The 22,792-nt window shown below is 46.7% G+C and overlaps 1 protein-coding gene across 3 annotated transcripts; it reads right to left on the reverse strand.

The window, feature by feature from the left end:
• Positions 1 to 619: 619 nt before the first annotated feature.
• On the reverse strand, positions 620 to 21,010 carry Ddrgk1 (DDRGK domain containing 1). Of its 3 annotated transcripts, none has more exon segments than NM_001430162.1 (9): positions 620 to 2,000; positions 10,847 to 10,895; positions 11,312 to 11,368; positions 14,387 to 14,425; positions 14,729 to 14,851; positions 17,929 to 18,030; positions 18,268 to 18,380; positions 19,702 to 19,908; positions 20,876 to 21,010. In NM_001430162.1, coding segments are annotated over 9 exon segments (885 nt in total). In that variant the 5' UTR covers positions 20,967 to 21,010; the 3' UTR covers positions 620 to 1,896.
• Positions 21,011 to 22,792: the final 1,782 nt, after the last annotated feature.

Genomic DNA, 22,792 nt, shown 5'->3' on the forward strand with positions numbered 1-22,792 from the left:
TTGACTCAGATCCACACCTTGGCAAGTGCATGTGGCATGCACTACAGGGGTTGCCAACCATCCAGAAAAACTTCCTGAAGGAAGCAGTCAGTCTTCAACTGTGACCTTGGTCTGATCAGTTTGAGAGAGCAAGGTAGGCCCACGCTTCAGCCTTAGCAAATGGCTGGCGGTTTTTTTTTTTTTTTTCTTTTTTCTTTTCTTTTTTTTTCGGAGTTGGGGACTGAACCCAGGGCCTTGCACTTGCTAAGCAAGCGCTCTATCACTGAGCTAAATCCCCAACCCCAGCTGGCGGTTTTAATACCTGAAGAGTTTAGCCTTCCTATGACATAGGATAGATTTTCAATTTTTTTTTTTGCTTTTTTCCACAACTGTTTTTATTTTCTGTAGTGATTTTAATAAATTCTGTTTCCAGTTCTAATGATTGCCTTTAAATGTATTAAGTAAATGCCTTTAATCCCAGAACTTGAAAGGCAGAGGCAGGATCTCTGAGATGGAGGTCAGCCTGGTCTACAGATTGAGTTCCAGGATAGCCAGGGTTACACAGAGAAATACTGTCTCAAAAAACAAAAAACCAAACCAACCAACCAAACAACCCCCCCCCCAAAAAAAACCAACCAAAGAATCCAAATGAAGTATATTAAATAAACTAAGAACTTATTTTGACAAATCATTTATATATTCTAGAAATCTGTGAACGGAGTGTCATGGAACTTGTGGTGATCACCCTGGTTTGTGGCCACCATATCACAAGATAAATTCCTTTCCTTAAGTCAGAGAGGTAATGTGTCAGCCTTGCTTTAAACAGGTAAGTCCAGCTTTGCTACTCTTTTAAGTGAGAAGAGAGAATGGGATATGGGAAGAATCCTCGAGACATTTTCTTTCTCCTCTTCCTCTTCTTTTCTGAGGCAGGTCTCTCCACAGAGCCCTGGCTGTATGGGACCTCACCATCTAGACCGGGTTTGCCTCCTACTTAGAGAGACCTGACAGCTTCTGCCTCCTGAGTACTGGGGTTAGAGATCCATGCTACTATGCCAGGCCAGAGAAAGTTTTGATTGGCCCACAACAGCATGTCATTCAAGGAGTTATTGTGAGGGGTTTTGTTTGTTTAAAGACTGGGTCTCACTAGGTAGCTCTGGATGGCTGGCTGTCCTTGGAGTTCTCTGTGTACTACTTACCGTGGGCCTGAGATCACAGATCCCTTGTCTCTGCCTGGGGAGTGCTGGGTGAGGAGGGCGTAGATCAGGGCAGAGTGTAAACCTAGCATGAGTGAGACCCTGGGCTCCATCCAGCACTATGCACATCCATTTAGGCTGGCTTTGGCTTCTGCCGACTGTTTACCTGGTCTCGTGTTAGTGCCAGGATTTCCACTCTGCTTTTTCTATTCCTTCTTTGGCCCCTTCTGTCACATGACTGGCTTCTGACAGTTCTCAGCATCTGACCTAAGTGAAATGCTTTCAGACTGTGTTCACAGAACTCTTCCTATCTTCCATCTTTAGCTCCTTGTCCTCTCACTGGACATGGCAGCAGAGCTGGGCTTCTCTGTGGAAAGCAGACACTTTACTACTTTTAGAAAGTAGCACTATTTGTTAATTTTCTAGAAACAAAGGATGCCTTTTCAAAGCCACAATACATTCCTGTCACTTTGTGAATAGATTTTAGGGTCCCACCAAAACTGTTGCATTCAGTGACTGTTGTCAAAAGTGCCTGTATCCTGAGGAAGCAGGTGAAGCTTTTCTTAGCCATCACAGATTCAATCTTCTTCAGCGTCTCCACAAAGACATTTACTCTGCTCATTTCATCCCTGTTGGCCCGTTCTATTACTCCTCTGTCTTCAATTTAAATTATTCTCCTTACAGTTCTCTGTTCCCATTTCATGGGGAATGTGGTTTTGTCTCTTCAGAGTAATACTGTCAAGGAAATGGGGTTATCCCAGCACTCAGGTGGTTGACGCATGAAGATTGCTGAGAGTTTGAGGCCAGCCTGGGCTACAGCATAAAAACCTGCTTCAAAAGAAAGAAGAAAAGGAGAAAAAGAAGTCATTCATAGCTGTGTGGTAGCATATGCTTGTCCCAGATATTCTGGGGCTGAAGAGATGGCAGTTAGGAGAACCAGCCAGCTACTCTTCCAGGAGACTCTCGAGGTTCAAGCCCCTGCACCTACGGGGCAGCTCACAGCCACCTAGAACTTCCATCGTAGGTCCAACACCCTCTCTGGCCTCCCAAGGCACAAGTAGCACATGCAGTGCATAGACATACATGCAAGCCAAACACCCATCCACTTTAGAAAAACAAAGAAACCCCAAACCACAAAAGGAATCACATATCTGTAACCCCAGCACCGGGCACTGGGGAAAGAGAGGCAAGAAAACTGCCACAATGCCAGCCTGGGGTACATAATGAGTGTCAGATGAGCTACACAGAGAAATGGTAGCTAAAAAAGTAATAAAACAAAAGAAAACCCAACACCTAATGTTTGTGTAGGGGTGCTCTTCAAGTGTATACCTGGCACTTGGAGCTGAGACAGGCAGACCAAAGTTCAAGGGTATCATAGGTTATAGAATGAGTTCTAGCTTAGCCTGGGCTACAAGGTGAGATACTGTTTCCAAACAAACAAATTGCCTTTAAATTACCCAAGCCAGGCATGGTAGTTCAGACCTGTAACCCCAGCTCTTGTGAAGCTGAAGCAGGATTACTGTGTGTTCAAGGCCAAGGTGGGATTCTTCATTAGGGTTTTACTGCTGTGAACAGACACCATGACCAAGGCAACTCTTATAAGGACAGCATTTAATTGGAGCTGGCTTACAGGTTCAGAGGTTCAGTCCATTATCAAGGCAGGAACATGGCAGCATCCAGGCAAGCAGGCATAGTGCAGGAGGAGCTGAGAGTACCACCTCTTGTTCTGAAGGCAGCTAGAAGACTGGCTTCCAGTCAACTAAGATGAGGGTCTTAAGGCCCATGCCCACAGTGACACGCCTACTCCAATAAGGCCACACCTCCTAATAGTGCCGCTCCCTGGGCCAAGCATATTCAAACCATCACACTGGGATACATACTTTCAGGCCAGCCTGAACTAGAGAGTGAGATCCTAGGAAGGGTGGAGAGGAACTCTTAATTTATCACAGCTTATACTAAGACTCCAGATTATGTACTACCTTGGCTTTGGTAAAATCACAGCTTACATGGTCTAAGCACAAGTTGCCCTCCTACTTTGAATGTGTGAATAAATCCCTCAAGCTTTGTACCAAGTAGAGCAGGTGCAACTCCAGTGCAGCTTTGCCTGGCTTGTACTTCTTCCACTGAACTGTGGTCATATTTAATAAACACATGCTATCAACCTCAGTTGTCTAGAGCCAGGTGGCCTGTTTGGCAGCTCCTGTAACTGTAGGCTTGGGGATCCCTCTCTTAGCAATGGGATAAAGAAGAGTCATTAAAAACAAACATCGAAAGTGACTGAAAAAGAACAGAATGAAGAAAGAATAAAGAAAGGAAGGGAGACAGAGGAAGAAGGAGGATAGAAGAAAGGGAGGAAGGGTAGAATGAAGGAGAGAAGGGAGGGAGGGAGGGAGGGAGGGAGGGAGGAAGGAAGGAAGGAAGGAAGGAAGGAAGGAAGGAGAAAAGACTGATGATATTGGCCTTTATCCCAGCACTCTTTGGAGGCAGAGGCAGGTGGATTTCTCTGAGTTCTATTCATGGAGTTTCAGGCCAGCCAGGGCTATGCAGTGAGATCTTTAAAAAACAAAACAAAACAAAACAAAAAAACCCAAAAAAACCCACCACCACCACCACCAACAAAAAACAACACTGATATGTCCAGGCAGTGTCAGAGTAAGGCAGATAGATTTCTGAGTTGAAAGCCAGCGTGGTCTACAGATCTAGTTCTAGGATAGCCAGGACTAAACATAGAAAACCCAGTCTACAACAAAGTTAACAAGCAAAGAGAGAAAAATAGGAGGGAAACTAACTAGACTACAGAAATTGGCTAGAGAATGACATAAGTGGTTTTGCAGATGTAGGTGGACAACCAGAAGACTAGTTCTTGAAAGGAACTGAGTCCTACCCTGTAAACCCTATACTGGAATTCTAATAAATCTGTTGGGCTGATAACTCAGTGCTTACATGGAAGTCCTGGGTTTGAGCTCTCCCATGATATAAAACTGAGCAGATGGTACACACCTGTACTTGTGAGTTAAGCAAGAGGATCAGAAGTTCAATATCATCCTCGCTTACAGACAGAACTCAAGGTTAGCCTGAGATTCAAGAGAACCTGTATCAAAGTAACTATACACATAACTATACACTGTATTGTATATTGTACAGTGTAACTATACACTGTGTTGTTCCTCAGTACTAGGCTCTGTAAGATGTTACGGCAGCACTGGAAAGCAGACACAGAAGGATGATCATTGAAGAATCGTGAATAAAATCACAACCCAAATGTCCCGTGGAGCAGAAAACTTTCAGCTTCAAAGAGGAATGTGGGGCTGCTTTTGTGGGAGAACTGTGCCTCTGAACACCAAACTGTGGTGGATGATGACCTTAACGCACTTTTAGTTTCGATGTTTGTATAAAGCTGGAGTTTGTATGTGTGGTTTGTATGTGTGGATGTCTGGCAAACATCAGACCTTCCCTGACTGCCTTCCACCTTGCTCACTCTCCACCTTGTGTTTTGAAACAAGGTCTTTCCCTAAAGCTGTAGCTCATGGGCCAGACTTACCGGCCAGCGCCTTACGCCAGGGTCTGTGCAGGCCATCTTCCTCGCACACACATCCCGATTACAGACATACTCTGGTGCTCGGCATTGATATTGGTGCCCACTGTGTACTTTACCCATTGAGTCACCTTCCCAGCTTCTGTTTTAAAACACTTTAAGACAGGGTTTCTCTGTGTAGCCTGAATGTCCTTGAAATTGCTTTGTAGACCAGGCTGGCCTTGAACTCAGAGATCTACTGCCTCTGCTTGAAAGTGCTGGGATTAAAGAGATGTGCCAAAACTTTTTTTTTTAAACAGCAGTGTTTACTTAATAAGGAAAGCCCTTTGAAATTGGACCAAATACTTATGGAAATGACCTGTAAAGGTCCTTAAGATGACAGAGACCAATATAAAAAATATAACTGAAATGGTTATGATCCAAGTATGATGAGATTGTTATATAACTGATTCCATGTCCACACAGTCTATGAAAACCAAGAGGTAAAGAAAAATGTAAAACTATATTCATGACTGTATTCTTATCACTTTTTAACTAATTGCATGCCTCACCCAAAGAAGATAGTTTACATTGGTGTTTTGCCTCCATATATGTCTGTGTGAGGGTGTCAGATCCCCTTAATTACAAACAGTTGTCAACTGCCATGTGGGCACTGAGATTTGAGCCTGGGTTATTAGGAAACCCAGTCAGTGCTCTTAACCACTAAGCCATTTCTCCAGCCCCCAAAGTAGACAGTCTGTTTATACTTGGGAACATAAAAGTATAACATTCGATGTTGGTTTTGTTTTGGGAGCGATGGCTCACACCTCTGATCTCGAGCACTGGCAGACACAAGTAGGTTCTCTGTGAGCTCCAAGCCAGCCTAGTCTACATAGAGAGTTCTAGGTTTGCCAAGGCTACGCAGTGAGACTTTGTCTCTAAATAAATAATAAAACAATAAAATAGTCGATGAGTTCGATCATAATAATAAGGAGCCACCTATACTGAATTACTGTAAACTTCCTTCAAGATACAAAGTAAAAAGAAATATTGATATTGATATTGATCACTACCCTAAGTAAACTGTCTGTACTCCTGTTTGTGAAGTAGAGGTTTTTCTGTCTTGTGTTGAAGAAAAGTCTCTAGTTCCCGCACTGGCTAGAGCCTGCTGGGTAGCCAAGGAGAGCTGTGAGCTCCTCGCTATGGGGCTCCTCCCATGTGCTGGGGTTACAGAGACTCAACTGATCTCATGGAAGTATGCAGACTTAAAAAACAAAAACAAAACAACAACAACAACAACAAAAACCCAGCTCTTATTTTTGTAATAGCAAGAACAACTAATCCAGCTCAGAGTTTCCAAACACTTGTTTCACATACTTAATACACATACTTGGTGATGACCCAATGAAACTTTTATTATCTGCCTCTGTCTCTCACTTTGCCATGCCAGTGTCTCTTCTCCTGAGCTGTCGCCACCCAGCAGGGACAGTTACTGAGTTGTGGAAACAACTTCCTGATGATTATGGGCAGTATGCTCAACATCTCACTTATGGATTTGTATTTGTTACTCCAGCCTATTTTGATATGAGATAATATACACCAAATAGAAGGACATTAAGGCAGCCAGGCAGGACAGGCAAGATCAACATGGCCACTGTGTTGTTTTGAATAAAATCAGCTCTGACAGGATCATATATTTGTAATATCAGCGATTAGGCATGGCCTTGTTGGAGGAGGTATGTTACCCCAGGCCCAGTGTCTGCCTGCCTGTCTGCCTGCCTGTCTGCCTGCCTGCCTGCCTGTCTCTGCCTGTCTCTGACTGATGACTACCATTAAGGATGTGGAGTTCTCAACTACTCCTCCAGTGCCTTCCTGCCTGTTACCATGCTCCACACCGTGATGATAAGGGACTAAATCTCTGAACCTGTGAGCCAGCCCCCAGTGAAATGCTTTCCTTTACACAAGTTGTCTTGGTCATGGTGTCTCTTCACACAGCAATATAAAAGTTAACTAAGGCAGCCAGTTTACATAGTGATTCCAGGGATAGGAAGACTAGACAGACAGAATGAACAAGCATAAAGGGCTAGGATGGACCTAAGCACAGTGCTTGCCTGCATGCACAAGGCTTTGGGTTCAATCCCTAGCACCACATAAACTAGACATGGTAGCACATGCCTCTAATCCCAGCACTTTCATGGAAATAGAAGGATCAAGGTCATCCTAAGTTATACAGTAAGTTCAGAGCCTGCCTAGGACATGAGTGATCCTGTTTCAAAAAACAGACAGGGCTGAAGAAATGGCTCAGTAGTTAAGAGCACTTCCTGCTCTTCTGGAGGACCTGGGTTTAGTTCCTAGCACTCACTGGGTGGTTCACAATCGCTTATAACTCTAGCTCCTATGATCTGACACCTTCATGGATACTTACAACCAGATGTTCCCCCACCCCCCCACACACTATAGCTTTAAACAAACAAGTAATAGGGCCGGAGAGATTGCTTGGTGATTAGGAGCACTGCTATTTTTGAAGAAGCCCTAAGTTCAGTTCCCAGCACCCATATCTGGCAACTCACAAATGCCTCATACCCCAAGGGATATCACTGGCCTCCTTAAGTATGACAGACAGACAGATAGACAGGCAGGCAGGCAGGCAGACAGACAGACACACCCACCACACAACATGGCCAATATAGTGGCTCAAACCTTCAATCCTAACACCCAGGAGGCTGAGTACTGCATTTGGTCACACTGGCAAAGTACCTGTTTAGTATACTGAAGGCATCAAGTTTGATATCCATCATCAAATGAAAAGCAACCAATGAAGCATACACACTCACACCATTTATGTACAACACATAACACTTACCTAGGTACTCATTCTTGGCCCTGTACTTGATATGAAAGGAACAAGGCTCTTTAGAACACCTTTTATCTCTTCTCTCTCAATTTAGGTGTTGGAGATAAAATGCAGGGCCTCACATTGAAGTACTCTAATACTGAATTACACTTTCACATCTATAGGTCAAAGATCTGTTCGTGGGGCCAGGTATAGTAGTGTACAATGTTCCAGTGTTTGGAAGTCAGAGACAGGAACTTTGAGAGTTCAAGGCCAGCTTAGGCTGGATCTTAGTAAGATCCTGCTTTAAAAAAGACAATAATTAGATTTGTTGATTGACTGTAAGATCAAGCCACCATTGGGGTGCTGAAACCCTAACTACCATTGGACCAGCCCTGAAATACAATAGACAAAAAGCACTACACACCAGAACGTGGTAAGTAATGTACTGTGAAATGTTTGCTTCAGCTGCTTTTAAGATTTGCTTGAGTTACGTGATAACCTATCCAGAAACAGAAGCAAGTGTTTAAAATATTTCTATATTAACTTTGTGTGTGGTGCTAGAAATCAAACATGAGACTCGATATGAGCTGTACTCACAGCCCTGAGAATTTTTAATTAAATACTTACAAATCTTAAATGTTTAATATTTAAAAATTAGTAGCTTGCTTAGCCTGACTATTCTGGAACTCAGTATTATAGACCAGGCTGGCCTCAAACTCAGAGATCCTTGGCTCTGCCTCCTGAGTGTGGGAATCAAGGTGTGAGTCACCAGACCACTTTATCTTCATGTTTTAGCTGACTAGTTGTGAAAGCAATTTGTACATGTTTAGTAAACTGCTAGCTACTTACTATCTAATGAACTGTTCGTTTAATATGTTTATTACATTAACAGATTAAGTACTAATAATGTACATAATGTACAAAAGATTATATGCCGTGGTTAGTGGGTCTGGAGAGATGGTTCAGTGGGGGAAAGCACTGGATGCTCTTCCAGACAGATTGAGTTTGATTCCTAGAATCCAAATGGCAGATCATAATTGTTTGGATGGAATTCTAGCTCCAGGGGATTCAGTGGTTTCCACGGGCATTACATGTTTGTGGTACAAAAAAACCATGCGCGCACGCACACACACATGCAGGTTATAGGTCTTTTCTTTCACATCAAGCCTTTGAGACATCACCAATCACTGAAGGCTGGGACCAGGAGCATGGCAGCATATACCTATAAACCTGGCACTGGACAGGCAGAGTCCAGAGCACTGAACTTGAGGGCTGTGCGACTACCACCTTACTGCAAAAGCCCTGGGACTACAGATGCATGACAACATTCCTGGCTTTAGAGGTGGGGTCAATAGGTTTGCATGGCTAGTGCTTTTACCTGGTGAACCATCTCCCTGGGCTTCATGAGTCCATGGGCTTTCAGCCTTGCTGTCCTTGGCAATCTCCTGCCGATGTACTCTGATGGTACCAAGATTCTGCCTAAACTAGCTTGTGTGTAGTCAGGCAGGGAAGTACTAAGAACCCCAAGGTGGATCTAATGTAACTAAGTAACCACTGATAGGGGACTCTATTGTCAACTATGCCTCTCCTACTGTCTCTTACTGTGGTCATCTGCTTTTCCTCCTGTCTTACAAAGACAAGGCTATAAATGGCCTTACCAACAATGCATGCAGTCCTTTTATTTTCCTTAGTCGCTGACTACAGTGGTGACTGTCTCAAAAAACAAACAAAGGAGGCTGTACATGGTAGCACATGCTTTTAAGTCTAGCACTTGGGAATCAGACATATCTCTGAGTTCAAGCCAGCTAGTGACATGTTGCCTCAACACACATACATATACCAAAGTAACAATCAAGGGGCTAGAGATATAGCTCAGGCAAGCCAGAGCACTTGGAAACCTCCTGGCGGTTTATAACCCTCTGTAACCCCAGTACCATGGGATCTCATGCCCTCTTCTGGACTCTGGAGGCATGCACATGGTGCACACAAATCCAAACAGGCAGAAACCCCATTCACATAAAATAATTTAAAAATGTGTCTCGTCCTCAGTACAGTATGATGCCCACAGCATGCACAGCCCACAGTAACTAGAGCAAATGACCCTACAAGAGTCACACATCTTCCGTCCCACACCCACTTCTGAGCATATGTTCCTCATATCCTGCAGTGGGTAGAATCACCCACACCAGCTAGAACTTTTCTTCATCTAGGATTCAGGACTGAGTTCATGTGATGTGCTGTCAGAACTGTAACAACCAGCCCACGTGGGCCATTTCCCTCTCCCTGGCTCATAAGCAGCTGGCCAGTCTTTCTTCCAGGGGCCTTCCTTTCAGAGGGACCTTTGTTTCCTGGTCTCTATCCTTGGCATTTCTCATTAACTCTTCTCCCCAGGGTTCTTAGCTCTACTTAGACTCCTGGGTCTATAAATAAGATGGTGAGATTTCCTTCACCAACTGGAGGAGATATGGCCTGAGAGACTCTCCAATATGCACTTTTCTCTACCGAAGAGAAGGGACTCATCTAAGGAGATGGGCTTGCAGGGCACAAATACATTAATGTGTTAAACGGTTTCTTGTAGAAACATGAATGGGACTTCTGGTACCTCTAAGATAAAGCGAGGTCTAGATTTTATCTGTTTATCTGAGGCCCCAGGTGAGGCCTTCTACACACAAGAGGCTGAGCAGTATTCACAGGCCTTTAATGCACAACTTCCTGGTCATACTCCATCCCTGCCCCAAGCTGGCAGGGAAGGATGAAGACGCATGTAGGCCACAGGATACACTCAAGGAGGGACTGGAGTCAGACTGAAGCCTGGGCAGGGAGGTCCTGGCCCCAGGAGATGAGGGAGTTGCTGGCTTGGGCAAGCTCAGTGATGGACACCCGGCCCCGCTGTCGGATGAAACTGGCCACAGCAGCCAGTTCCTCTGGGGTTATGTAGATGAACTTGCCCCGGTCGTCAATCACACCTGTGGGGATATGCACGTAGTAGGACTGAGTCCTCCCCGGCTTTCCCTAACTAACCTGAAAATTCCCCTCAATTCCTTTATAACTGATTTAGAGCCTTTCAGTTCTCCTGTCGGCCTTCCTGGGTACATCAAAGCCCATGTGGGTGAGTCATACAAATCCTTTCTTCCCATTCCTCACTCCAAAGCTAGGTGGAGGCGTCTGTTTCCCTTGTGACCAAGTTCAATTCCTCGGTGTCCCTCACTGCATATCCCTCCCAACTGGAGAAGTCAGGCTACGTTTGGAACAAGTCTGCAGTCTCTGCGCTCTCTCAGCCCCATAGGCCAGGGCTGTCTGTAGGCTTGGCCCTCATTCTCTCACCTGTTAGAGTCCCCTCCGTCAGCAGGTCCTGGATGCGGTTTATGGCATCCTGTGAGGAAAGCAAGTCTCTGAGTTTGTTTTGTGGTTCCCACGCCCACAGACCCACCACCTCTCCTCTCCCTAGCATGTTGTTCCTGCCATGACTGCTCCACCTAGGAGGGAGTCTTGACTGAAGGGGCTCTGATCGTGGGATCTGCCAACCCCCTGATGGAAACTCTCTTCCAGCCAGAAAAGGAACAATGGAGATGCCTCATTGCAAAACAATCTTTTACAAGAGTAACTAGATTTGGGCTGCGCTGGGCACAGGGCAGGCTAAAATATGGCACTTGACTTTCCTTTTTCTTTCCTGTTCTTTTCATCTCTGTAGAGATGCTGGATTCCTGGAGTGCAAAGAAATCCCTACGGTTTGTTCACTCTTGGCTGGGGACTGTGAAGGGTGTCATGACTTACTGTCTTCAGGTTTACCTGAGTCCTTAGGCCCATCTGGAAAGCCAGGTCTTCCAAAAGCACAACCTTGGACTGCTATAGATAAAAGGAAGAGGAGGGAAGGAGGCTGAGACCACTTGGCCAGCTCTGTGCCGGTGAGCTATCTTTAAAAACAAGGTGGATGGCACCTAAGAAATGGCACGCAAAGCTGCCTTCTAGCTTCTACATTCATGCACACACACATACACCATTTCTTTAAACTAACATTTTCTAATTTGTGTGTGTGTGTGTGTGTGTGTGTGTGTGTGTGTGTGCGCGCGCGCACATGTGCAACCACACTCATGTAGAGAGGTCAGAGGACAACCCAATCACCATGTGAATCCTAGGGATTGAACTCAGTGCTTAAGGTTTGACGACAAGCACCACCTACACCTGCTGAGCCATCTTGCCAGCCCAAAAGTTGATCTTTTGTTTTTAAGCTTTATAATATAGAAAATGGTAACCTAAGCCAGGAGTTGTGGTACATATCTGTAACCTCAGTATTTGGCAGGTAGAGACAGAAAGGTCAGGAGTTCAAGACCATACATTCGCTCACAGGAAAGGTAAAGAAGAGCCAGTTCCTACCTCTGAGCTAAAACACAGTAACTCAGACCCGATGATAACAGGCCAGGGGTCTTTCACAAGGCCCAGAGACTTATTCCTCTCTTGTGTTTGCTTCCCCACTTCAGCCTAGATCTGCACAGTCTTGATAGGGGTACATCTCTTTTCCCTCAGCCTCGTCACACTGTCTGAGGCACACCCCTCTTCACCTGGAAGGGCCAAATAATTATCACTAGGGCTGGCAACATGACTGTCAGTCAAGTGCTTGTGTGCATCAAGGACTTGAGTCAAATCCCCAGAACTCACAAGATGATGGGTATGGCTAGAAGTGGCAGTGCCCACACTAAGGAGGTGGAGGCAAATGGATCGCTGAGAGCTCAAGACTAGCCTGGTCTACAGAGTGAGACCTTGTCTCAAAAACGAGCAACCACACAAGCAGGCAGCTGGGTGTAGTAGCATCGTGCACTTAGAACCTCACTGCTGGAAAGGCAAACAAGTAGTTTATTAGGGCTCACTGGCCAGCTAGGGTAGCCTACATGGTTGAGTTCCAGGCCAGTGAGACAAAGTACATCACTCTCCTCTTTGGAAGAAAAAAAAAAGGTGGGCAGTACCCGAAACAAACGATACCTGAAGTCCCCTAAACATGTATGTATCTCCATACACAAGCCAGCTCACAGGAGCACCCACACAGACACAAACACACACAAAGTAGCTCCACGAACAGTGAAAAGTGCTTTCTCTATGCAGTCCTGGGCTGTGTTTCATGAGCTGCTCTTGCACCCTCAGTTGAAACTTTAGCTCCCGGCAGCTCAAGGAGTCACAGCTGGGTCCACGCATGCATCTGCCCCCACCTTTGCCACATATAGCATACGATTTGAGAGAAGGCGGTCCTTTGCATTTCTGTGAATCTTCCACAGCAAATGAGCTGGGGGAGTAATGACATGGTGACACCTCCTCAGCTACATATGGCATGTGACTTGTTGGAATGCCAAACCGTATGTGCAAGCAGGGGTGCGGGTTGGGGTGGGAGGGTTGGGAAGGAAACAATCAAGAGGCAGTTGGGCCAGCGAGTGGGCAAGCGCAAAATGATCTGGCCAGCAGCTTCTACCTGTGAAACAAACCAGGCGCTACGTTCTTAGCAGTCCCTCTCAGAGCAGAACCAGAGTCACTTCCTGTGCTACTCGGTTCCTGAGGATCTGGCCTGAGTCACTGCTAGAGTCAGAGTGTATTTGCACAGACAGACACACCTAGCTATGGTAGAAAGTGGAACAGACATCCTTACTGCTCATATGACCTGAGTTGTGTGCAGAAACCTTCCTCTGGTTCTGAAATTGTGTCTAAAAGGTCAGATCCCTTGGGGTGAGGAAGGTGGATAATGTAAGTTTCAGAAGTCCTCTTCCTTCCTCCAAGATGGTAGCTTCAAGAGTTTGGAAAACACCAAGAATAGAATCTCCAGGGAGCCCCCAAAAGCAATAGCTAGAACTACCTGGGAACTTTCTTGTGGCCCTGTAGAAATGAGGACAACACTGAAGCTGACGCTAAACTCCACCTGGGAGGCCTCATGAAGGAAGTATTTTAGACCCATGCTGCTTTCCACTGTGTAGTAGGGACAGCAAGTCAACAACAGGACGTGTGAAAAATTCTGCTCAGAGCAGTGTGCCAGGGTGGAGTGTGGGCTTCATCAAAGGGGAACGCTCAGAACCTAAGGGAAAAGGACCCTTGGAAGATGCTATGGCTTCTCCCTCTTAGGGATTCTGGGCCCCAAACACGAGCCCAGCCCCTCACTGCTGCTGGGAGATATCTAAGCCCTGCTCTCTTTTAGGAGAGGTGGGGGAGGATTATGCAAGCCCCAGCTTCTTGGCAGCCCCTGATACCACCCCCAGTATCGCCCCCGCTCCCTCTGCACTCCTTCCCTCAGCTGCCTCTGCACCTCTGAGCTGCACTTGAAAACCTCTCCCCTTCTCCCATCCTTTGTGGGAGACAAGTTGCTTAGCAGCAAAGCGGATCAGGATGTGCTTATGCAACCCAGAGCAGCATCAGGGCAGCCTGTGGAGTGGCTGTGGATGGAGGGACACTGCTGACTGCTCAGGGGTACAACGGAAACACCATCCTACTTCTTCTCAAAGGCCCAAGCTCACAGTCAGGACCACAGAGCACGGGACACTGTTCCAATTCAGTGGAACCTCAGCGTGACAGAACTGATAGAAAACACATGTGAATTGACTTCAAAACATGATGACTCACTGAGCGTGGGGTCTGAAGAGCAGAGGGACTGTCAATCATGTATTAGGAAGCCATTGGAGGCTTGAGCCTCCCACACAGACCTCTGTCCTTTTCTACCTTCTAGGTCTGAAGAAAAGAGAATTTCTGGGCCAACCTTCTGGAACCCATGCCCACACTGAGCAAGACTGAATGAGACACCCTTGCTTGGACCTGAGAACATATACAAAATATACATAGACACGGGTGTACTCACGTGGCAGGAAAGATACCAGGATTCTCTCAGCCTCTTACCTTAATATAGTTGATGAATTCTGTCAGGAAGCTGTGAGACTAAATGGCAGAGAAAGCAGTGAGCACCACCCCTGGATAGAGACCTGCTCACCAGCAGGCTGCCTGCCTGCTGACTGTCTTGTGTTCCCACCCAAGGACCTGCTTTCACGAGAGGTGAAACCTCCCAGACTAAGGGATGACAGGACAAGGTTCTCTGCTGAGACCAAGGCTACAGTCACAAGGGCCTACATTTACTGGCACCCAACGAGCTTCTCAGTACACAGCCCCAAGTGTCTGAGGTGGTGTGGGTGGCCTAACACACACTACCCTCATGACATCGGCTTCCCCGGAGTATGGGCCCACCTGCTCCTCAGTCATGGTTTCACTAACACCTTCTTCTTCTACCACAAAGGCCTCCTTCAGTTTCAGGTACTCCTCGTGCTCCCGCCGGGCCTGCTCCTCCCGAGCCTTTCTCTCTTCCTCTTCCTGTGGACACAGAGAAAGAAGAGGCAGGTATTAGGGGCAGCTGCCCACTCACATGTGTTCTCATGTCTGCAGGACGCAAGATCATACAATCCAGAGACAGCGCTTCTTCAAGACTTTCACCCTTTTAAAGGCGGAGGCTCTCCTTACTGGCCCCATCATCACCCAGACCACACTGCCCTGACCCTTCCCCGTCCTCTTGCTCAGGAGATTAACTTAGGAAAAAGCCTTGAAAACCTTGCCACAACTTCTTCCTGGTCATGTCCAGGCAAGAACAAGCAGCTGATTCTACTCCCTCCCAGCTGGCATGTAGTCAGGCACTGTTACAGCCAGCCCACTGCAGTCTGGTTCCCAAGTCACCTGGGTAGAGTCTCACTGAAGACCTGTTCTGACTGTCTTGCTTGATGTGGGAGGATCTACCTTCTGGTAGCAGTTCAGATCAAAAGGGCAGGTCAGAAGGAGATTGTCCTGCTTTTTGTTCAACCAGTCTCTCTACTCACCTACCTCTCCCCATGGAGGCCAAAAGTGAATACCAGATCTGGAGCTGGGGTTGCAGTGTTTGAGTGCCACTTGATAAGGGTGCTGGGATGCAAACTCTGGTCCTCCAATGGAGCGGTGAGCCCTTACCCACTGACCCACCTCTCCACTTCCTAACTGTGACTTATTTCCACACAAGTGTGAGGAGATACATATGACATATTACATATTACACATACAGTAATAGTTAATAGTGAGCACTTTCCTGGAACTCTCTGACTCTGTATTCAATACTCAGTCCTGGGGGTAAACCCGGGACTAGCTCCAGATGAACACACGTTCATCCCAGGACTCCAAATGCAGGATAAGCAAAGCACAAGTTCAAGGCCAGCCTGTGATAGAGAGATATTTTGGCCTATTTCCACATAGTAAGACTTTGTCTCAAAAAATTAAATTAATTCAAAGTAAAAATCATAACACGGTGTGGTGGTCCCTTTGTCCTTGCACTTGGAAGTCAGAGGCAGGAGGATCTCTTTTGAGAGTGAGTTCTAGGACAGCCAAGGCTATACAAAGAAGCCCTGTCTAAAATAAAACAGAAACAACAACAACAACAAAAATAAATAAATAAATAAATAAATAAATAAATAAATAAATAAATATCAGGGCTGGAGAGATGGCTCAATAGTTAAGAGCATTGGCTGTCCTTACATAGGACCCAGTTTGGTTGTCAGCACCCAAATGATGGTCCCTATTTTTTTAATCTAAAAGACAAATAAAATAAAAAATAAATAAAAACTAGCCAACCCAAATCAAGTTACAATCTACAAAGTAGTTTTCCAATATCCTTCAAAGCTAGTAAGGTGATAAACAAGGAAAACCTGACAATCAAACCCCACAGAGGCCAGGGAAGACATGACAAGTAACCAAAACACAGTACGTTAGATAAGACCCTGCAAAAGAAAAACACCTAGGCTGGACGGATAGTTAGAAGCACTGACTGCTCTTCCAGAGGACCTGGGTTTAATTCCCAGCACCACATGGGGGCTCACAACAGTCTCTAACAACAGCTGAAGGGGATCTGACACCTTCTTCTGGCCTCTGAGCATGTTTGCAGGTGAAGTAACCATACACACACAATAAAATTAAATTAAAAAATGTACTAGGGCTGGTGGGGATGCATGTAGCTCAGTTGGCAGGATTTTTGCCCATGAAGGTCTGGGTTCAATTCTTATCTAAACCAGGCATAGTGATGCACGCCTCTCCTCTCAGGACCTGGGACGTAGAATCAGGAGGAAAGGACATCACTGGCTACAGCAGTTCAAGTCCAATTTGCTGTCTCAATAAAAACGGAAGGAAGGAAGGGAGGAAGGAAGGAAGGATGGAAGGAGGGAGGGAGGGAGGGAGGGAGGGAGGGAGGGAGGGAGGGAGGGAGCTGAATAAAGTGTGTCACTTGATTTAAGGATGTGCTATCATTCTTGTGAGAACTGTACCAATATCTAAAAAGCCTAAAGCAGGGAGAAAGCCAGAACACTGAAGGTAAATTAGGCATGATGGCTCCTCAAAGGTGAAGAATGTTCTCTGTTCATGCCTCCTCTGCCATTTCTACAGTGCCCATCGTCAGGCTTTCTCCAGACATACAGAGTCCTTGTGTTTCATGTACCCTACATGTTTGCACTTCCCTTTTCCTGGAAACTTGGTTCCAGAACAAGCTGGCAAATAAGAATTCATTAACCATTTCTCGATGGTGGCTCCAGTTCTCTAGCACTGGTCCTATGCCAGGTCCCAGTGGAGTCACTATCTCCTAAGACTGCTGACGATCTCAGGGTCCCCAGGATCTAGAACTACCATACTTCTCTGTCTACTTTGCTCCTTGTTGCTTCCCTCAGGTCTGGATACCCTGACGACGCTCAAGAATCCTCAAATGTCTAGGTACCTGCAGCTCACGCTCACAAGAATCCCCAGCTCTGGGCTAGAAGAAACTCAGCACTTGAGAGCATTGGCCGCTCTCCAGAGGACTGGGGTTCTAATCCAGAACCCACCGGCAGCTCACAGCTGTTTGTAATTCCAGTTCTGATGACATCTTCCGGCCTCTATAGGCACCAGACACATACACAGTGCATAGACTACATGCAGGCAAAACACCCAGACACATAAAAGGCTTGTTTTGTCTTTTGAAGACAGGATCCCTTTACATAGGACTCGGAGATCGGCCTGCCTCTGACTCCCAAAGTGCTGGGATTAAAAGCCTGTACCTGGCTTTTTTTTACCCCCATACACATAAAATTGTGGGAAAAGAGAGAAAGAAAATCCTCAGTTCAAAGCCATGCTGCTTCTGCAGGTGATGTTTGAGGCAGGCCCTTGTGCTGGGTCCATGGCCCATCCTTTAGTTTTGGAGACAGGAGTTAGCTAGTTAGACCAGGCTGTCCTCCTGCCTCAGCTTCTCAAGTGCTGATTATAGCACCACACCCAGTGCCATGGTCTACCCTGTAACACCGAGGCCCTGGGAGCAAAGCTAGACAATGATGGGCCGGCCAACGTGTGTGTGTGTGTGTGTGTGTGTGTGTGTGTGTGTGTGTGTGTGTGTGTGTGTGTGTGTATCTTACCTTCTGTTCTTCCTTCAGGCGAAGCCGCTCCTCCTCCTTCTTCCATTCTGCCTCTCGTTGGGACTCTAGGCGTTTCCGCTCTTCACGTTCAGCCTCTTCTGCCTGCAGAGAGGTTTCTATAGCTCATTTCCCCTTCCTCTAGCTAGTCTGCCCAACCCCTATAGAGGCCAAAGAAAGCCATTGCCTGCGCAAGGACATGGGCTAAGACTGCAGGACACAAAGCCAGGGAGACAGCAAATACCAGCTCAGCACAAAAGGAACCCCAAGGGCCGTCTGTTGTGGGAACTAGAGACTGGGTCCTTTCCCACCCCCTGGAGCTATGCCCAGCCTCCTGCTTGCCTCACGCTGAGCCTTCCGAGCCTGTTTTTCCTCTAGCTTCCGTAGTTTCTTGGCTCCAATTTTCCCTGTTGGGTGAACTTCTGCCGGCTTCTCAACGCCTTCTTCCTCCTGGGCTGGGTATGGTCAGACAAAGACAATTTAAGTCCTAGGCAGAGAAGACTCATCCCACCCTGCACCTTGTCACCTTCTTCAAGGGGTAGGTGGGTGGGTAAGGGTGGTTTCTACCTGCCTCTGCTTTCCAGAAGCATCTACCATAAATGTGCATACACATACCAGTGTGAGAACATACACAATTATGTACTTGTGGGGTGGGAGTGTCGATTGGAAGGCCAAGGGGACAAATGAGACTTTAGATACTGCACAGCTGTAAGAAGATGTCAACACCTGAATGTTTGAGGCTCACAGGTGTCTAAACGTGCAGAAGTTCCTAATTTCGTCTCTGTACCAAACCTCCAGGGAAATTTATTCCTGCTATAAATCCAACATCCTGTATGTTCTAGTCAAGAAATGATGTGTGTCTTGGATTCTTCCTTAACAGAGCCAGACAGAAAAACTAACCCTAACCTCAGGACCACTCCAGGGCCAGCTGAAAATAACCCATATGCTGATGCCTGAGCCTTACTCAGAGTGTATCTGAGACAGGGCGGATGGTGGAGAGAGAGCCTCTTTGTTGTTGCTGGGTGCTGCTTTTGAAACAGCTCTATAAGCTGGGCTGGCCTGAAACTTCCCATGTCCTGCCTCTGCCTTCTGAGTGCGGGAATTATAAGCATGCACACATATCCACTAAAGGTCTGTTTTTAAGCCAAAGGGGCTATAATGATCCCAAGGGCTCAAGGCAAAAGCCCAATTTCCCCTGAATTCTCTTCTTCATACTGAAGCCAGATTTCAAGTACTAGAGAAGACACATTCTTGGGCTGGAGAGATGGCTCAATGGTTAAGAGCACCCGACTACTCTTCCAGAGGTCCTGAGTTCAATTCCCAGCAACCACATGGTGGCTCACAACCATCTGTAAAGAGATCTAATGCCCTCTTCTGGTGTATCTGAAGACAGCTACAGTGTACTTATATATAATAAATGAATAAATCTTAAAAAAAAAAAAGAAGAAGACACATTCTTTCCCACAATCATAAGGACTTTGTAAGACTCCCTGTATCTGGTGCGGAGGTAAAGATCAACAGAAATGTCTCTATTTCTAAGCACTTATTCTACGGTTACAGCTAATCCCACTGAACCAAGATGAGGGAAGAGGTGCCCAATAGGATAGGGATTGGGCTAAGACATGCTGATTTCGGGGACCAAAGCCCAGGCCCAAGACCCCAGGCGCACACTAAATGCCCTTCCTACACTGGCTTCATGCTCCATGCTTGTATCTAGCCTGGGGGACCTCTAAACCCCTTTAATCCAGCCCCCTCCTGCAGGCTGGGCCCTCTCACCTGGAACAGCAGCTTCACCCTCGTTCTCATCCACTTCTTCCCAGGTCACTCGCTGGGCTCGACGCTGGGCCTGCAGACGGCTGCCCAGGTCCCTCCGACGCCGGGGCCTGCCTCCAGTTCTCTGCTCTTCAGACTCCTGGGGCCAAGACCGGGCTACCTGGCCTGCTCCTGTTCTCTCTTCCTCATTGTGCAGAGGTTCTCCATCAGCTTTGGGGAGGCAGGAACCACAACACTGTCAAGCAGCCCCTCCTCCCGATAGTGGAAGAACAGCATCTTGGGAGTCTCAACCTCCCCTGCTCACCCTCCTTCAGATTAGCGCTGCTCACGGCGCAAAGTCCCTGCCTAGGCTTGTCAAGGCATTCTTTTCACTCACACCTTGGTCTGATGCTCATTTCTCATTTCCTGCCTCCTTTAATACCTTCATCTTCTTGAACTCAACCCACTTTCTGGTGACCTCTTAGGATACTCTCACCCTGAGGTTTACAGATCTCACTCAACGCCCACTGCAAGATTACATTTACTTCTTGCCTAACGCTATGCTATGATCTTTATAGGGTACTCCAACCAGAGACTACATGTCACAGTCGGGGCTGAATCTTCCCTCCCTGGAAGACTTGTTGGCGATGAGCTTTACCTCAGCTTCTGTCTCCTCTGCCCCTGAGACACAGAGGTGCTCTGAAGTAGCTTATGGGGTCAGGCATCAGAGAGATATATAGAAACTCCTATGCATACATTAAACGTTAGTAAGGGGGGCTGTCAGGTTATCTGTTTGTGCCAGGCCAATGACCTGGCCTTCTAATCCTGGTGGAGGCGAGGCAAAGCAGCATGGGTACCATCTTTGGCGGGAGGGAGATGACTTCAGAGTTTCCTGGGTTGCCTAGCCTGTTAACTCCTGCTAAGCAGAACACATTGGGCAGGATTAGAAAACGGGCAGCCTCTCCTATTGGTGAGAGTAGAAAGGCAGGCTTGGTTCCTAGGTTGTGTCCCCAGCACTAATTCTGAATGTGTCCCTAGGCGCGTGCGCAAAGCTGTCACCGGCTAGCGCACGAGCTCCTCGTAAGCACAGGAAAAGGACGTCAGTGCATGCGCACAAGTCGCGATGCGACGGCCTACCAAAGCCCAGGAACTCTGAAAAAACGCATTCCTCCGACCCTGGGACGGCGGCACCTCCTACCTGCTGCTGCCCGACCCCGGCTGCGAGTCAGGAAGAGGATCAGGCCGATGAGCAAAACCGCCGCCACCAGATACACCCAGGGCCCCACCATGACAACAGACAGCCTAGCAGCAACGCCAGCGCGCCTGCGGGAACCGGATCGCCAGGCCCCGCCCACTACCATCTGCCCTGCCCAGCCGCTCGCTCGCTGAGTTCCGCCCCCACCCGGGGCTTGACTTAGGCCTCTGTGAACTCTGGAGACCCTGCTGACCCAAAGTGCCAGAGCTCGGGAAGTGGAAACCCGGAGACCAGCATTTCGAGGTCGTCTCTGGCTATAATGGCGACATGGAGGCTAGTCTGCAGTTGAGACTGCTGGCTGCTCTTCCAGTGGGTCAGGGTTCAGTTCTCAGCACCCACATAGTGGTTTACAACCTTCTGTGACTTCAATTCCAGGGGACTCCAAACCTTCTTCAGAACTCCTTGTACACCAAGCACGCACGTTGTACACAGATATGCGTGCCCGCAAAAACACTCATAGCTGTAAATTAAGTGTTTAAAGAGAAAAAGAAAGAAAAAAAAAGAAGAAAAGAGTGGATGGATAAGTAAGGGTTTAAGCTGGGGTGGTAGTTTAGTAGTAGAACACTCATGGCCAAGGGCCTTAGTTTGATTAGAGCACTGAAAAATAACGTGTGTGCGAACATCTTAATACTTCAGCTTAGGTATTTATCACATTACTTTCTGTAGATTTCGAATATTTTGTAATTTGTGTCAGGCAGATGCTGTTCCAGTAAGCTTTATCTCTAGCACCTATGTTCTTCTGTATATTTGGAGATTTAATCCCATGTTCACTTGCAGACTAAGGCTTTGCTGGAATTTTGTCTCCACCCAGGTCCCTACTTTAGTTGTTGTTTGGTTTTGTTCTGAGACAGGGTCTCTGGTAGCCTACACTGGCTACCAGACTGAACATGGGTCTAAACCTCCATAAACATATGCGGACCAAGTACTAGAGGAGGTCAGAAGAGGAACCAACTTGGGTCCTCGGCAAGAGCAGTAAGCACTCAACCACAGAACCATCACTCCACCCGACACTAAAATTAAATCTAAAAAAGCAAAAATGGCAGGATGGATATAATAAAAACAGGTGTTAATAGTTACTGAAAGTTGGTTTGTGCATATTAAGGATTCATAATAACTTCCTAGGTTTTTTGTAAGTTTGAAAGGCAAAGCCTGGCGTGATGGTACGTGCCTTTACGAAGTGATCTTGAGTTCAAGACCAGCCTGGTCTACAGGGAGAGTTCCAGGACAGCCAGGACTATACCTATCTCAAAACAAACAAACAAACAAACAAACAAAAAAAAAACAAAAACAAAAAGAAAGGAAAAAAGACCCAAGTATTTTGGCACATATTTTTATATTTCTGTCTATAACCACTGAAAAATACTTATATTTCCTAAATACTGATTTCAAATAATAAACCAATGATTTGTTCCTTACTAATACAAAGTTACCATTTGCAGATCAAACAATGCTGAGGTTCTGGGTAGAGGTAGCAGAGAACCCCAACAACTGCTTCCAGCTTCGTTGTGTGTGTGTCTGTCTATTCTTCAATCCTTCAATCCGCCCTAACCTGGGTTCTAGGAACCCAACCTCTCAGGATGTAGGATCTGGGGAATCATTGACTTAACTGCCCACTACATGGTATCTGTCAGTGCTTATATCCAAATCCGTGACAAGCTCCCCCTAGGGAGAGACTGGAGCTGAGACATGACATCCAAGAAGTCACCTTTGCTTTAAAAACCTCCTCTACCTCTTCTTTCTGAATTTCCCTTTAACTTTATGTGCCGTGCAGGAAGGGCCATGCCCCTCCGCCCAGCCTTTCCCAGTCAACTCTAATGAACCACAAGTCCTCAAAAAATAACAACACTGAGGGGCAGAGAA

This window comes from Rattus norvegicus, chromosome 3 (assembly GCF_021556685.1).
Source record: "Rattus norvegicus strain SHRSP/BbbUtx chromosome 3, alternate assembly SHRSP_T2T, whole genome shotgun sequence".
Lineage (NCBI taxonomy): Eukaryota > Metazoa > Chordata > Mammalia > Rodentia > Muridae > Rattus > Rattus norvegicus.

Coding starts and splice junctions, on each gene's coding strand:
- Ddrgk1 (NM_001106512.2), bottom strand. CDS start 20,966: ATGGTGGGGCCCTGGGTGTATCTGGTGGCGGCGGTTTTGCTCATCGGC. Junction 18,381..19,701: donor GGGTGAAGCTGCTGTTCCAG/GTGAGAGGGCCC, acceptor GACCATACCCAG/CCCAGGAGGAAGAAGGCGTT. Junction 18,031..18,267: donor CTCGGAAGGCTCAGCGTGAG/GCAAGCAGGAGG, acceptor ACCTCTCTGCAG/GCAGAAGAGGCTGAACGTGA.